General features: G+C 31.8%; 1 protein-coding gene across 1 annotated transcript in view; it reads left to right on the forward strand.

Moving 5' to 3' along the window:
• Positions 1-334: 334 nt before the first annotated feature.
• Positions 335-18,111, forward strand: part of LOC129218222 (tyrosine-protein kinase SYK-like) — a 37,163-nt gene continuing 19,386 nt past the window's right edge. The window contains exons 1-7 of the mRNA XM_054852443.1: positions 335-342; positions 2,063-2,300; positions 6,872-7,032; positions 8,154-8,289; positions 10,814-12,121; positions 14,351-14,765; positions 16,118-16,240. Of these exons, the coding sequence (XP_054708418.1) occupies positions 335-342; positions 2,063-2,300; positions 6,872-7,032; positions 8,154-8,289; positions 10,814-12,121; positions 14,351-14,765; positions 16,118-16,240 (2,389 nt within the window). The remainder of the gene's footprint in view (positions 343-2,062; positions 2,301-6,871; positions 7,033-8,153; positions 8,290-10,813; positions 12,122-14,350; positions 14,766-16,117; positions 16,241-18,111) is intronic.

An 18,111-nucleotide genomic window follows, 5' to 3' on the forward strand; every position in this document is an offset into this window, starting at 1 on the left:
TTTTACATGTGTATTGTTCTTAATAAAAATAATTAAAAAGCAAAATTTTGTTACATTACAAAACTGGAAACAAGAAAATATATTTTACTTTATAATGAAGTTATTTTGTTTCTACTATTTTTCTATGTCATGCAAGTCGAATTACAATTTAATTATGACTTAATAATTATTGTTAAGATAAATGTGAATATTAAAACTAATCAATCATAATATGTTTTTTAAGAAATGATGTGTGAAAGAAGTTTGATTAATTATTTTGAAGCAGCATATAAGAATATGTAAACACGCCGTTTAACTAAAAGCAACTATAAAGCCGAATATCCGAATCCGACAAATGAAGAGGTGCAGGATGTCCGGTATCTGGCAAAAACACTAACTGATGCATCCCTAATTTTTTCGAAACTAAAAGGCATGTTATCGCTTTAAAGTATTTATGGATATAGTCATAGTATATATATTGTTATTCCTGGGTTCAAATATCTTACTATTGCAACAATAAAAACTTCAAAACATTCATGAATTACTTTCTAGGATAATTGAATAGTTTATAATCATTTTAAATAAATTATGATAGCTGTTTCTTTCAGCTGTTACTAGCTGTAACTTTTGAATCCAAAAAAAATAATAATTGCTCTTGGACTAACCACTACCATAAGGAAACAAGAACCAATAAACAGCGCCAGTTTGAAAGCACTTGGTATTTATTTTCAATAGTTAAGTCATTTGTTTTCAATTGAAATGTCCAAAATAATCCCCATTTGACTTTTATACACTGAATGCTTTTTTTTTTTTTTTGTCATATTTTTGCATTTCTTTGATGCCACGTGTCACGCGAAATATTAGCGTTTTGCTGTAAATCAGCAGCAATTTTTTAACATCTGCTTTCAGTTTTCGATATTTCTTAGTATGTTATTTTTTCAGTTGTACACAATATGAAGTATATTGAGCAAAAATACAAACCTATTTTTCGGACCAAAAACTGCTGGCCGTGCGTATAATGCATAATGATAAATCAGAACGAGCTGTCCACAAATTATGCGCAAAAATAACTATTTCAGCAAATAATCGCGATTTAGATTATTATAGACTGGAATTAAGTTAAAGTAAAAAATAAATTTACAGCAGATACAAGTTGGAAGGATAGGGGGAGGGGCGAATATTCGCTATTTTTACTTAGAAGAAAGACATTGTAGGAAAACAAGGAGAGGGAACACTTGCTCCCTTCCTTTTCCTTATAAGAATCTTAAATCAAAAGGGTGCCAGTTCATGAACAAAAAGGCAATCCGGGTGCCGATACAACAGTTGGGCATGTTCTAAGAATCAAAGGGCAAGTTGGGGGCGGGGCCCTCCCGCCCAAGCCTGCAGGAGGTTCTGTTATAATTTTGTTGTTGTTATTATTATTATGTATTATTTGTTATTATAATTATTTCCATTTTTTACAATAATCATACTGTGAGAAAATAACCCCACCCTTTTCTATTAATATAAAATATGTTATTGTAATCAAGTTTAACTGTTAATTCATTTTGTTACATTTATTTACATTTAATTATTTTTACAGTAAAATAATGTTATACTGCTGTGCTAAGTACAAGAGTTTTATCTGCACTTTTTATCAAAATTCAGTTACGGTCACCAGGTGGTTCTTTGTCACCTGTTTTCACCTAAATGCAATGTTTTATGGTCACTGGATTTTTTTTTTTTTTTTTTGAAAAATGTTGAAAAAGCTGTATCTGAATTACATACATGGAGGAGCAAAACTTAACGGCAATTTCTCATTTTGGACACAGCTCCAGAACAACTTTTGCACTTAGCAATGTAGTGTAGTTCTGAGTAATCATTTTATTTATCTGATTAAGCACTAGCCAGTTTGTTTGTACTTCCCTATTTTACAATTTTTGTAGAGTACTATTATGCCATCTAATTTAAATTTTATTTCAATTACATTGATTTTTTGTTAAAAGGTATTTGACATCACATTATTTATTTAGTTTTTTGGTGTGGTAATGCCTGAAATATGTAATTTTGCTTAATTTAGAAAAAAAAACTACTTTTTTTCCAGTGTTCTTCATTACCGTATTAAGAAGCTTAGCAGTGGAGAAGTGGGCCTTTGTGGTGTGCCAAGACAAAAATTTGCTGGTCCTGTAGAGTTAGTTCAAGGTGTTGAAGGTCTAGCTTGCAAACCAACATTACCTTGCAACAAGTCCTTAGATTCGGTTTTGCCACTTACACACTGGGGCGTTACTGAAGAAACTGTGAGGAAAGCAATTTTAAAGAAAGCAAAAGAATGGGGAATTGATGTAAGTTTTATTTATTTATTTTATTAGTTCATTTATTTATTTTTTTAAATCTGATCCCATGCTTCATCATTTGTCATTAATCAAAAAGTTTATATTTTAAACAAATCTTCAGGTTGTATGGAAAACTAATAGAATGAAAAAAGATATAATGTTGTTATTTCTTAGAAATATTTCACACCTGCAGAGATATTTTCTAGCATGCTAAAAATTAGCAAGATGCTTTTCAGTTTTTAAACTAGTTTAAAGAGAATTAATTTAGAAAAACATAATTCCTAATCACACCTGAAGTCACATCTTTTGATAATTTAAACTACATGTAATTAAAAATTAAGCATTGTATTTTTGGACACATAATGTATGATGCATAAAAAAGTGTTTGTGTACTGTCTAACCACGGATTGTATGGAAAGGCAAACATCCGGTTTACGCGCCGAAATGGAAGCATCTATTAGTTTTCAGGGATGTCAGATTTTGTAGATGTATGTTAGCCTCTAAATTAAGCAGAGTCTCGTTCAAATTTTTATTTTTCCCCTCATTCAGATGGAGTCTCCTTATCTGGCCATACAATCTGTGGTCAAACAGTATATATGCCCTTTGATATGATTTCACAGCTGAATGTTACATATGCTATATTAACGTTTGACTTATGTGAATAATACAAGAACAAATAGCGTAGCATACCTGCCAAGCCTTCCGGATTTCCCGGAAGTTTTACGGATTTTTATGTCCTTTTCCGTTTTTCCGGTTATGAGCAAAATCTTCCGTATTTTTCATGTTTTGTAGGAAAAAAATAGTATCTCGCCAATTTTGGCGCTAACGATTCTTTTGTGGAATGCGGCACCGCGTTTTAGGCCAAGTATCCAAGGAAAGGTTGCTGTAGGAGAATGGCACGAGAAGAAGTGAGGCAAGATTATGACGTCACGGAGCGATACAGCGCATGACTTCATCGGGATCCAATCAAAGCAAGCGTCGCGCCTGGCAACTAGGGGACTAGGGGCACAATTTCGGCGCCGATTATCTTCTCGTTCTCTCATTTCGAGCTGTTTTTGCTTTGTTCTTTTTTTAAAATGAGTACCAAATGTTATTCCTAAACTTTTATAGAAAGCAATAAAAGTAATATTTACTAAACGAAAGTAAGTTCAATTGATTTGAAATTCATAACTAATATATTGTTAAATGAAAAGAGGATAAGGGGTCCTGTTTGATTTTATTTTGCGTTAAAATCTTGTGGATAAAAATTAAAAAATCTTCCGGATTTTTTTTCTCGGAGGTTGGCAGGTATGGCGTAGTTATTGCGTACTACAGGTACAACATCGATGTTGATGTTTTCAAAACATTGATGTTTTATGTAAGAGTAGTGATGTGGATCGGGTAAATACCCAGCGGGTAGGTAAATATTTTTTGGGTATTTACCTGGGTATTTACCCAAGGCCTGGGTAAATACCCAAAAACTGGGTATTTTACAAAAATTGCAAAAAAGTGAATGGGATTTTTTTTAAAAATCTGAATGTGAAATAATTGGTAAAACTGATAGATACACAGTTTATAATATTTTTTTATTGAAAGACTTGATGAAATCATGAAAGAAACATATGGTGAACCAAAGAATCTTTCTTTTCAATGTCATAATTGGAGAAGTATAAGCAATTCATTATGAACTTCAGGATTTCAAAATCACAATCTAGGTTAGTCATATCCAAAATGAAAAAAAAGGAAGCATGAGGGATGTTTGGAAAAATAAACTAAGAAGTTATTAAGACTATCGTGTTATTTATTTTATTGATATTTAAGTGATAACATGAAAAATATAGAAACAGTTTTCACATTATTAAGCAAAAAAAAAAAAGCAAAATATTCTTTTCTGTTGCCTTGCTCATTTGCATTTGCTCCCCTGTAGGGGGGGAAGGTAAATATTTTTTTGGGTATTTTTCCGAAGGCAGGGTAAATCCCCTAATAATTGCGCATTTTGCAAAAAAAATTTTAGGTGGTATTAAAAGGTGACTATTTTCTTTTTTAAACATAAATCCTAAAATAAAAGGTTAAAAATTTTAAATGTTTATGTATATTATGTGTGTGTGTGTATATATATGTGTGTATGTGATACAGAATACACCTGAACAATTGAACTAAGTTTGGAGGAAATTTCTGCATAAGATATAGGTAAATAAATAGTAATAATAAATTGAGCGACATTTCGTTACATTTTGATGTCATGCAGGGACATATTACTGGGTTATAAAAGACTAGGACCTTAAAAAATTGATGTTTGCTTTTTTTGTAACCAGTTAATCTTTTTACTTTTTGTAGAATGGCTTTTTATATCTGAAATTTGGCTATCGACATTGATCAGGCATATCCAACACATTTAATGTGAATATCATATTAGATTGTTAAGCTGTTTCGCACAATAATTCTTTAAATATGTGATCAAAGTACAATTTTTGGGCAAAAATTTATTGTTTTGTATATTGTTGGTTGTATACAGAAAAGTATTTTAGTTGAATATAAATTTTTGAAATAAATACCCGGGTATTTACCCATTTTGAGTATTTACCCGGGTATATACCCTGGGTATTTACCCCTAAAAATAAATACCCGGGTATTTTACATCACTATATAAGAGCAAAAAATAACCTTTAAGAAAAGAATAAGAACCGATTGTTATGTTCACAAAAATACATTTATGGTAAAAGCAACATTATTAAATCAGTAATCTTGACATAATCAGCAAAAAAGTTTTCCATTGTTAATAGTCTGAAAAAATACTCTTGAATTGAAGAAATTTAACGTTTTTTTTTTTTTTTTTTTTTTTTTTTTTTTTTTTTTTTTCAGTACACAGTTTAATAGAATGTTGAGCATTGTAGTTTTCCACAATAAGTTGTTGATTTATGTAATTAATTATGATTTTACTTTAAATATGCACCATGCTGTTAGTAGTGCATGTCTCAAATCGCTATACCTTTTGTGTTTTGAACATAATTTGTACACTCTTCTTCTCAATTCTGGTGGAAGTAAATCTATTTCGACACAATATTTATTATCATGAGTCATTTTCCTCCTGTATTATCAAGCTTGGAAAGTTTTACTAATTTCACCAATTAATCATTTGATTCTTGTACTACTCTGTTGGAAAAATTAAAAATTACTCCAAAATTATTCTTTTAATTTGATTTGAATTGATGTTTCAATGTATTGCATTTTAAAAAAAGCGTCAGTTGCTTCTTATGTTTTTTTGCTTTATTTGATTACAAAGTAAGATATTTTTCATTATTAATACTACTCTTATTGTCATTGACTTTGCTAGTACAGCTCAAAAATCTTGTTTATAAATCGATGAATACAGACCCCCTTTCCCCCCTCAAAGCATCTATAAGAGTTCATAATACGAAATATATTGTATCTAAAAATGAAAAACATTGAGGTTTTTGGGATGATGTATCAATTTCGTTGATGTTTTAATTTTGAACATCAATGTTTTGAAACACTAATATTTTTCCATTGATGTTGAACCTCTATTTTGCGCAAAGTAGAGAGATATTATTCATATTAATAAATCAGTGTTATCAATATATGTATTTACACATGAGTGTTAATAATAAGTTTAAATTCTTGTACAGTAAAAACTGAAATCTTAAAAAGTGTTAGATATCAAATTACAGAAGTCATGCCTCATAGAATTCTAGCTAATCTAAATGAGTCTGATTTTAAAAATTAAAACTAAAGATTCAGAAAAGAGAAATCTTTCTAGATGATTATCAAGTTGGTATTCCAAAAACTCAGGAGAATCTTTTAATTTTGTGTATTAATGCACAGTGACATTGCTTTAATATGTAAAAATATATTTGCTCCTCTCCCTTCTACCCTTTTTGTGGCAAAGTTGTGAACAGTTTATTTGTCAGCTGGGACCTGGGCTATTATCACAAGAAAAGGAACAAAATAAAATACTAACCAAATTTGATTTTTTGGTTCTTCTGAGTATTTGATTATCTGGATCTGTATAAATTAATTACATTGATCCAGATAAAATAATAGTAAGTAAGCAGTCATTTTTAGCCCCCGACACACAAAGGAAGGGGGTTATAAGTTTGATGTGTCTGTATATTTGTGTGTTTGTCTGTGGCACCCTAGCACCTAAACGGATGGATTGATTTTGAAAAAGAAAAATTTGTTTAAAAGGAGAGTTGATCGAGAGTGTTCTTAACTAAGTTGCATCTTTGGATGACATTAATTAACGAAGATATTAATTATTCACGCGATTAATAACCAAATTCATTGTTGGCCGACAAGGAAATTAAACGCGATGATTTAAAACTTTTATCTGTTGCCAATTTCTCTTTATTTGCAAATAAAATACTTGACATTGATTTCTGATAATGTAAGTCTTTTAAAATGATTTTCAATTTTACCTCTTGATTCTGCAGTTGCGACTCAGTCGGGGCTTTTTAAAATGTTTAATTTTATCGTTCACACAAGGGTTTATTATTGTATGTTTCAAATGTGTCGTAAGAAACCATGCCATTGCAAATGTTTTGTGTTTTGTTGATTTATTTGTAATATTTATCTATTTGTAGGAAGACAAATTGGACACTAGTCTAACAGAAAATTATAGTGATATTAAACTTCTCATTACCAAGACTTTACATGAAATCCAGCCATGGTTTCATGGTCCTCTTTCACGTATTGAAGCTGAGCGAAGCATTGAAGAAAGTGGTCATAAAGATGGAAAGTTTCTGTAAGATTTTTTTTTTTTTTTTTTTTTTTAACTGAACTATGATTTTTTTCAATGAGAACTAATTTCTGTATCATTTAAAACATTTTTTAAATTTTTTTGATATTTTCTAATATAGTCGACGCTTTTTAAAAGACCTCCTATTGCTGTGACCCGTCCATAATAACGACCAATTAATGAAGTCCTATTTGATGTTCCACAGATACAATGCTATTTTAACATTCTTTAAAACGTTCAAACTGAACTATTCCTTCCAAAATAATATCCAAAATTAAGAAATTTCAACTTATTTGTAATTTTCAGAAATATCTATTCAAAAACTAATACTTAACAGTTTTACATTTCTTAAGGTAAAATATTTCCACTGAAAGTAGTTATTTGATGATTAAGGGTCAAAAAGTTGACGAGAATTGTGCACAAACACTAGTCATTAAAAAATATTGTTTAAAGAAAAAGCAAAGTTCCTACAGTAGTATCTAATTAAGAGGTGAAATGCTAAATTTTGAAAAAAAATCGCAAGGAAGGAACAAAGTCATGATCTCTTGTTAAAAAATAACTTATTTCTCTCAGTCCATCTTCATCGGGGACTAAAACAGATTAGGTCCAGAGCCTGCTGCTGGCTATCACATTTGTATTTTCAGTGCATTTTCTTGCTTAAGGTATTGTTTTAAAGATGTCTCTAATTTATGATAGTATCTATTATTTTGTATCCACAATTATTTATTGTTTTGTTACTTTCTTGATTTTCTTTTAAAATAAAGTGTAACTTGTAAAAGATTTTCCAGTATTTTTAAATATGGCTAAAAACAAGGAATAGCTTGTACTCTTGTGTTATAAAGGCCCCTCTTTACAGCAACCGATTTTGTTAGGACGACATGGGCCGTTGTAACGAATGTCGACTGTATTATTTTAGTTAGTACATTTTCATATTGTTGTGAGACAGTTTTCGCTTAAAATGGTTATTCTTATACTTGATTCTTTTTTGGAAAATGAATCTAGTTTTGCTTTGTATGAAATAGTTTTGCATCCCCCCGGCCTATTTTTTTTACATATTTGTTGAATGCTTTTGTGGAAAATAAAGCTGAAAAGTATGTATGCATTTTTCCCTCTTTCTTTACTTGCAGAGTAAGGGAGCGTGATGACAGCAGTTATGCCTTATGTTTAAGTCATTCTGGTCGTATTAAACATTATAAAATTGATGTCCTACCTTCAGGTGAATTTGCAATACAGGATGGACAAAGGTTTCCAAGTATTATGGCTGTAAGTTTTGTCCTTTTTTTCTAAACTTGTTATTTATATATATTCATATAAATATGTATGTTTGCATATTTTTATGATACATTTCAGCACATTATTTAAAAGTCTTTCTTACATATATTGTCAGCCCCACTTAAACAAAAACCGTCAGTTCCAAGAAATATTATTTGATTAAGCGGAGTATAAGATGCAGGGAAATTTTATTCACCTTTCCTGGTTGACAACTTTTTCTTATAACGTAATAATAAATCAATATCTAAGTAATAGAAGGAAGAAATATTTTTGATTAAAAAGCGTTTTAAATAAACTAAAGCAATCAACAAAATAGTATAATGATTAAGTACATATAATACAAGTACGTATGAAAATTATAAATATCTAACTTACTGCTTGAGGTATTAAAACTTTGTTTCGACACATTTTTTTCAGTTCATATTGTTTGGAGAAATTCCATAATAGAGGATTCTTTACTCAACGTATTTTTAGAACACTTTTCTGAACTTCAATTACTGTGTTTTACGTAATTAATATTTATGAATTTCTTATCGTCTGCGATGTTTATATTCCGTTGTGTTTTTTAATTTAATTATCGACTGTCTGTTGGGAATAGCAACTATAAAAGAAACTACAGTGAAATCCCTCTAATGCAGACACTAATGGGACTCATTTTTTTGCCCGCTGGACAGTGGTTTAATAATGTTATTTGCATTGGAATCGGGGAATTAAAAATTGTCCGAATAAGAGGGGTGTCCGTTAGGAGGGGTTTTACTGTATATAGAATAGTGGAAATGCTTTAATGGAATATGAATGTTGTTTTTCCCGCCTGTTTGCCGAAAAATACTATTTGAAATTTTTACGTTAATAATTGCTCTTATTTAATTTATTTTTAACATATTCAAAATTTTTCTCGGCAAAAATATATGCGAAAGCTGATTACTATTATATGAATGTTGTTTTTCCCGCCTGTTGTTTGCCAAAAAATACTATTTGAAATTTTTACGTTAATAATTGCTCTTATTTAATTTATTTTTAACATATTCAAAAAATTTCTCGGCAAAAATATATGCGAAAGCTGATTACTATTATTCGATTATTCGGGGAAATTATTCGATTAAGCAGGGATCTCTAACATTACACCTATGCAGAAATATTGGGTTCTGGGAGTTTTTATTCGTATAAGCGTGGTATTTGTTTGTCCGTTACCCAATTAGGCGGAGCTGACAATAATTCTTTCACATTTAAAACTCACCAAAAATTTTTCAACTTTATTAAAAACTTTTGTTGCTTGCTAATATTTTGCACTATTCAACAATTTAGAGCCTGCTCTAAGCATTGGTCACTGTGCCAAATGGGATAAAATCTTAACTTTGGCCAAATAATCTCTGATTTGACATATTGGCAAACAGAAAATTCCCAAAAAATTCAAAAAAGGAAAAGAAAATGGAAAAAGTTTTCCCTTCCATCCTCAAAGTTATTAGAAATTCTGCAAGAAAAAAAAATGCCAAATTGGGAACTCATTGTCTTATGCATTGCTATTAAGTGTTTACTTAATTTAAGTGGTATGATGCATATTTAAAACACAAGCACTTGTATTTTACATTTTATGAAATTATTACTTAGTTTTCTGTTTGAAGTTTTCTAAAACAAATTCACCATTATTTTTGTTTATTTATTTTTTTATTTATTTATTTATTTTTGAAAATTGGCTAACACTTATAAATTTTGGCTGATTTGTTTACTATTTGGAATTTCTAGTGCAGACGCTGACAGTCGATTTGGTTATATTTTCTTTCATTATTTCTCGCATATCAGTCGCATATTTGACATTATTATGCCACGCGTAGTATGTTTGCTGCGCATAATCTGGTGTAAGTCACTCCGCACATTTGTCCGTTCAACCCCCCCCCCCCACTTTTAGAGGAAAAAGGAAAATGCTTTTACCACATTTTTTATGAGTAAACATTTAGAAACTTTGGTAATAAAAGTGTTTTTCATGAATAGCATGGTCTCTCTAGATTCTGATAATGGAACAACTGATATTTTATCAGCTGTATAGATGGAAACATAGTGGGAAGTAAGCAGTGAGTTACCGTCCTTAAGCTAGAGCTACATGCAATATACCAACAATCCAGTTTTGACATCCAGAGACAGTAGTTTTGTCCTTTTTATGAAGTCATCAGTGTGAAATCCTCTTGGAAGACATTATGATATTATGAAGAGATTTTTTTTTTTTTTTTTGTAATTATTTTTTTTTTTTTGCCAACCCTGTTTGTTAAGAAATAAAGTTGCAGAAGACTTTTCTTAATTAAGCATTACAATAGTAGTTCTTCCACAGCTTTGTCAGCAGTTCACAGCTGTGTTCAGCTCTGAAAAAACTTTTGAAAAAAAAAAAGAAAGAAAGTAGAAATAAATTATGTCATTTATTTTCAAAACCAATTTAAAAAGTATTTAATCAGAGCCAGAATGACTTTATGCATTGTACACTTAAATTGAGATGAGGATTTCTAATCTGATATTTTAATTCTAGCTGGTTAGCCACTACACATTGTTTAGTGATGGTTTATGGTGTTCTTTGCAAGATCCTTGTGTGGTTCCTCCTCGCAGAGCAAACGATGGGAACAACTCTCAAAATAGGACAAGGACTACAGAAGGATCTCAACCAGGAGAAAGTAGGAGTAGTGCAACTCATCATAACAGTTCTAGTGGTGGAACTCTTGAAAGAAGTAAACCATCTAGGCAAAGTCAAGGGACATCAGAAACAGGGTCGCCACCCTCAAAAGCTAGTCGTTTTTTAAACAGCTTGAACCAGCGCAAATTGTTCTCTAAGTTTTTTTCCACTGTTGCTCCCCAGTTTTCTTCTCAGACTCTTCCGCAAAATGCAGGTAACCAGAATCCATCCACGTCTCGTGTGCGATCGTGCTTGTATCCGTCACTCAGTGATGACAACTTAGAAGGAGGTGATCTCTCACGTGCCATTCATGCCAGAGTATCTCCTGACTTAATAAGCACTCCTTGCACTCCTCCCAACTGCTCCAGAAAAAGTTCCTTAACTTCCGTTGTGAATAACGTTTCTTTTAAGGAGGGGAAGAAAGGAAACATTCAAAAAGCCTCGAGTTTCGACTTTTTACCTGCTTTTTTATCCCTATTTATATACGGAGATGGTAGCGTCGGTGCTGATAAGAAATCTAAAAAGGATGGTATGGAAGTCACTAGTAGGAAATCCAAAGTCGAGAAGGAAAAGACTAATGAAAATCTCACGAACTGTAACGGAGCAACAGTTCACAGCTCTTCTCGAACTTTTGCAGAGGATGGTACGAAAGTGCATAAGTCTGCTCCCATACCTGCGCCTCGTTTATCTCTGGCGAAAAAAATGTGTAGAAGAAGTGGACCAGTCTATGCAAATCGGGAAGCATTGGCAACCACTGGCCGATCCATCAGCCTCGGTGAAAATGCTTCGAGTCCTTTGATTGAAAGGATCGATGGCAACAAAACAGTTCAAAATGGTTTGCCTATTCCTCAGCCATTCATCCGAAGTGCCTCTTCTCCATCCGTTGTTTCTCATTCCAAGGTCAAGCCACAAGCTCCGTCTTTACCCACTCGACTGTCAACCTCAGAAGGTAGTAGTTGTGAACCTATTATTTCTTGTATAACTGTCATTGACGAAAAATGTAGGGCTTCTTCGCTGAATGGTCAGTTGAATTTGCAAGTCCAATTTCAGCCAGTGCCAAAACCTCGGAAGAAGTTCCCCTTCCAAGAAAACAGGACTGAAACCAGTTGTGAATCTTGTGCCTCAGTAGACAGTAGCACTTCTCCTACTTTGACAGAAATCTCAGAGGTATGCATTCTTTTTTTCACCCCTAATTGGAAGCTTCTTAATTAATTAAAGCAGTAATACAATATTATGGCCATGAGTGAAAATCTTCCATTATATCTGTTTTTGCTTATTAACTGCTGTTCAAATGTAAGCGTAATTTACAGAAAGTTTTTTGTTTACTATTTGGTTAAATTATCTTGAAAAAGATACACTTACTTAAAAAAATGTTGTAATCAACCATCCAAATCTCAAAAAATTTACTTGCTCCAAAAAAAATTTTCACTTTTAACCACTATTGTAATACAACCTAATAATAATTTTCATAGAATATTTCAGGCAATACTGGTAAAGCAAACTTTATATGCACTATTGTTTTCGGTGATCAGATGTGCCTCTATCTACCAATCACTATCTACCAATCACAAAACCAACAAAAAAGACTTTTTGTTGAGTAGAAATATTTTGTATTTTAGGATAAGTATTTAGTTTCATTCTGAATGTAATTAAGCAAGTGTTAATAACATCCATAAAAGACCTTAATTTTTAGAGCATAATTTTTGCTCCGTTGAAAATCTTGATTGCTAAATTTGTGCAAAAAATATAATTTTCTAGCTGTTGAGCAGCAGTTCTGAACCTGGGCGGAGAGAGGGAGGATAGAGGAATTTCAAGGGGGGCCTGAATGTATAAAACATTAGAGAAAAAAGTCAAGCTGATTATAATTTACTCAGTTTTATATTCACATGTAAATATTTTCGACATTACCACATATTTGAGATTCCATAGCGTAGTTTTCAGCTACATATCTCTGTCAATCTGGATTTTCAGCATTAGCATACCTTTAGTCAAATCATCAAACTGCACAAAGTGGTCATGGATGATGTTAAAGTGATTTGGGTATTACATGCCAGCCTCACTAACATATCACAAATAAATTTGTGTTTAGTTTTTTTACTCCCTGAGTTAATGTGTTCCAATAATAATACTTTCAAAATAAAGATTTGTATGATACCTCATACTAAGTTTTGAGCATGAAATTTTTATTTGTAGTCCCAGTTTCAGTTTCTTTCAAACTCTGATTATACATATTTGTTTTGATCAAGTATGTTTGGGGGGGGGACCTTACATTAGGGTTCAAAGTTATGCCCTCAAGGGGGGGGGGCTGGAAGGTCGAGTACCTCTGCTATTTAGCTTCATTTATAATAATGTGTAAAATTACAGTAAACAATATATGTTATATATATATATATATATATATATATATATATATATATATATATATATATATATATATATATATTTTTTAAAAATAATTTTGTTGTTTTATTTTTAGCTCCTACTAGATTTTTTTCCTTTGAGCCATGTATGCACCAATTTCAACCGTTTAGTTTAGGAAACAAATAAAATCATTTAACTGTATTTTATTAACTATGTAATTACATAGCTGCTAACTCTCTGTTTATTTGGGAGACATCACATTTTTACAAATTCTCCCTGATGAAATAAATGTCTCCCAAGTTTTCATCAAAACAATGAAATTCACTGAAAAGGGATTTTCAGTGATTAGAATTTGGGGAAAACCCTACTGTAAACAATCACGATCTCCTAAACAAATTTCTTTAAAAATGCGGTAAAAGGTTTCCAATTTTTGTCTAAACTTTTTACCTGCTACCAAGAATATTTATCATCATTTATGTGAAAAAAAAAAAAAACCCTTTGCTTAGTTAAAAAACAAACCTTTTTTTTTAAACCTAGAAGTTTTAGTTTTTTTAACTTCAAAAAAGTAATAAAGTCATCTCTACTTCATTGAATTTAGCAAACTTTCCATAAAAATTTATTCTAATGAGAGAGATATTCCAATTTCCAGAATCAAAATGACAAATTAAAATTGTTTGGTACCCTGAACATTTATTTCATTGAGCAAACTCTTCTACTATTCTTTTGACTAGTAGTGTTCCAATAAACAGGCTCAAATGTAGTAGTAGTCTCAATTTCTGAAAATTGGATCCTACTAGACTTCTGAAAGCCGAATCTTGCATCCTATACAAGCTTAATTTAAGAACTTGCTGCTTTATTTAAAATATCCCTTTAACGCTCAAATTTTAGTCGTTACATTTATTCATGTAAAATATCCGTGCTTTGACACAAAAGTCTCCCTAATTTTTAGCTTTAAATGTTAGTAGCTATGTAATTGTTCTCAATTTGTGTGTTGTATTCCTTGTTAATTCTATTCTTTTCTCTTTTTCTGTAAAGTTTGGTCAGGAATCTTTTAGTGAAGATATTTTTCCAAGTGATATTGCCGTCGATGAGAAAGATATGTCGCAAGATATTTCTACGGCGACCGAGGAGATGAACACCGCCAACGCCATTTCCCCGAGTGCATCTCAAGAAGTGTCTACAACTGCCCCGTTCGTCGATTGTGAAAATAGTGTCACTGATATCCTTTCTCATTGTGAACCGGAAAATAACCACCTTCCTTCCCAGGAGGGTGGAAATACTTTTATGCAGGTTGTGAATGAGGCAGTGCTGCCAAGTGATAATTCTGTGTATGTCAGCCTCAGTGGCAGTAGTGATGTAATATGTCTGCTTAGCAATGATGTTCCATCACCGCCGTCTTCCACACCTGCAAATGCGAATCACTGTCCTGAAGGCATTTTAATTGATATTGGTAAGAATGTTTTTTTATTAATTTAAATTTCTTATGTGAATTTATTTTTACTTTTCTTCTTAACTCCTTACCTTTCAGCCAGACACCTTGGGCAGGGATGGATACAAAGTGAGGGTCATGGGGGGTCATTACCTGCCCCCTAAACCATCAACAATATTTGAAATACACCGTCAGCTCAGTCATTTCCAGCCGAGGACTACAGTTTCATGCTTATTTGCACTCATCAGCCCGGCATAGGAAAGTGACTGAGCTGGAGATGGAAAACCACTTAAGGAAGCCAAGAGTGCCAAACAAACTGGTAGCTAAATTAGCCCAGACCAGACAAGTGACCGAAGCAATGGTTCGGTTGAACTCGAAGATTGAAGGCAAGACATGGTATATTCAGTAAATTACCGCACAATAGCCAGGGCTAAGGCAGAAATACATGAAATACACCGCCAGCTCAGTCATTTCCAGCCGAGGACTGCAGTTTCGTGCTTAGGACTGCAGTTAGCACTCATCAGCCCGGCATAGGAAATTGAGAGTTAGAAATCTCCAAGCTAGTTAATGAGAAAGCCTAATTAGTATAGATGGTAGTTAATAGGGATGTTATAGATGGAAGACAAAATGATCAACAGAAAAGAGATAAAAGGAATTTTTTGAACTAGTTTTGGCAACAGAATGTGTAAGAAGAATTTGAACAGGTGCTATTCACTCCCGTACCTACCACTATTTGTGGTTTAAACAGTTAGATGGGACCCTGAAGACAGCTCTGATTTTTTGATCCAGACCAGAAGCTAAGCAATCCCTGGTCCAGCACCCCCAGAGGTATTGTTTCACTTGGAGGACTTTGACCACCAGCATATTTAACGACCCCCAGTCACCATTAATGAAAACGGTGGATCTTCGAGCAGCGAGGATCAAACCAAGGACCCTCGGGTCACAAGCCCGATGCCTTACCGATCATGCCACCACGCCCAAAAGTCTTTGAACAGGTGCATGAGATAGGAAGTGGAAAGTCCAAACATTTTGTTAGTAGCCTAAATAAGTTACGCAAAATATTACTAAAGGAAAAGAACTAATAAATCAGAAAGTAAAAATGGTTCAAAATGAATATGTTATGTTGTACTGAGAAAAAGGAAGTTTGTGATTGATTGAGAGTTGAAAATTTCAATATGATTTTTATGGTAATTAGAAAAAAAAAATTTAATTTATTTATTACTTATTTCAATAAATATTTGAATAATACTTACTTTCATTGCTTCTGAAATAATTTAATAATATTTTTTGCTTTACTAGAGGCAACAATGTAGATTTTAAGCAACAATGTAATTGCATATAAGTGAAAAATACATTTTATTTCTATTTTCCAGATAATTATGATAAAAATACATTGTCCAGAGAGGAATCTGATTTGGCTTATCTTACATTAAGACAGTGTCGGAGAGGTCCTTTAAATTTGGATCAGAAATCTATTGATTTAAAGGAGAAAATTGGTGAGTTATGATACAATTTAAGTCTTTTATACTTGTACTGTATTGCTAAAATAAAGGTAAAAATACATGCGACAAAAGACTTTTGTAGATATCTATAAATTCATTTCTTTGCATTTGTAACTCCAAAACACGTATCTACAACTTTGTGTTAAATGCTGTAATGTTTCTAACAATTATGTAGTATTAATTCGAGCCTACTTATCGGAATATTGGTTAAAAAAATAACCTGTTTAATATATAAATTTTCAATGTACCAAGCCATTGTTATGTGCTTTTACGCATACCAGATAATAGAATATCCTACTTTTTAGAATAGTTTTTCATAACAAATTGGCTATTCTAATAAATGGGCTCAACTGTATGTTGCCTAGGTTCTAAAATAAACTGGTTTTTATTATTGAATTTTCTTTAAAATATTACAGTAATTATCATCAAAGTAATTTTAGTTTTTCTTTTTAGTATTACTTTTTTTTCCCCAGAAATATTTTAAAATATTTATAGCTAGACTTAATTTTACTCTTTACAATAAGAAAGGGGAATGTCATTTTTGTGCTGCTGTAGCTGAAGACTAAGTTAGATAGACTAGAGAGTAAACACAGAAGTGCAAGGTTCAAAATTACACATCATGATATAGTGAGATGTGTATCTGGTATTTACTTCGAAAATATCATCATATTTTGATGTTTTCAATACTTATTTTTTCAACTACAATGTTTGAAATATGAAAGTTATAAGTGTTAATTTTCCTAATTCATTCATTATTAAAAATGGCCAAAAAGTAGTATACTATATATAATCTATTAAGATCCTTAAATGTAATGCATTTATTCCTTTTTTGTTTTATATTCATAAAATTAGTAGCAATGTAGCAATTTTTATATTGATTAAAAAATGGCTAGTTAAAAAATGAAAGTAGGTGAGAGAAAAAAAAGTCATGTCTTATGACTGTGCACTGACTAATGCTTTTTATTTCTGAACTAGCTGCATTGCCCGGCTTTGCACGGTCTACCTCTATAATAAAAGTTGTGTCAAGTGACACATGTTTAACAATCAGGCTTCAATTAGAGAAAAAAATACTGTGAAGTTTGTCGTCCAAACAATCATTCTTAAAAAAGAGAACGTCAAATCAGAAATTCCCGAAAAAATTAACGGCAAACTTTCCTGATTATCTTCTGCTGGCGGTACAAAAAAAAAGGAAGAAGATAAATCATCAAATAATAATCAAAAGGAGAAATTTTTACCTCAAAACAAAAACAAAATTTTAATTCCTCGCTGTCCGGAAAAGAAAAGTGGCAATCTTCTGAAACTTTATTCACACTAATTTAAAATGAGATTACGCAAAGGATAATTTTCCCCATATGAAATTTTTGCTCCATCAGGCTTATTAACGCTTTTAAATTTTTTCCTGGCGATTTTACAGCCCTTTTTTTTAATTCGGAGAAAGTGAATATACGCTATGGGTGTTTTTCGCAGTCTTTCAAATGGAACCTGAATCAAAGAAATTGGATAATAATCTCGGGTAGAAAAAGCCATTTAATGCCATTTTTGGGTCCTAAAATTAAAATTCAAACTGTTCAGTACTTTTTTGGTGTTTAAAAACCCCCCTCCGTTCCTTCTCGGGTGCCCAAGAATCTCCCTGCCAAATTGCGTCGAGATCCGACGCAACCTGTGGATTTGTATAGGAAACGTACACGCATATATACATACACACATATTCGTTGTTTTATTTTATATAGATTGAATTAAATAATTTTATAAAAGTGGCTAACAAAAAAAAAAATTAATATAACAGTCAATACTAAAGTAACTCCATGATTGAGATGAATAACATTTTAAAGTAGCATACTAATTCTAAAATACATTCAAACATT

The sequence above is a fragment of the Uloborus diversus genome, chromosome 3, assembly GCF_026930045.1.
Source record: "Uloborus diversus isolate 005 chromosome 3, Udiv.v.3.1, whole genome shotgun sequence".
Classification (NCBI taxonomy): Eukaryota; Metazoa; Arthropoda; class Arachnida; order Araneae; family Uloboridae; genus Uloborus; species Uloborus diversus.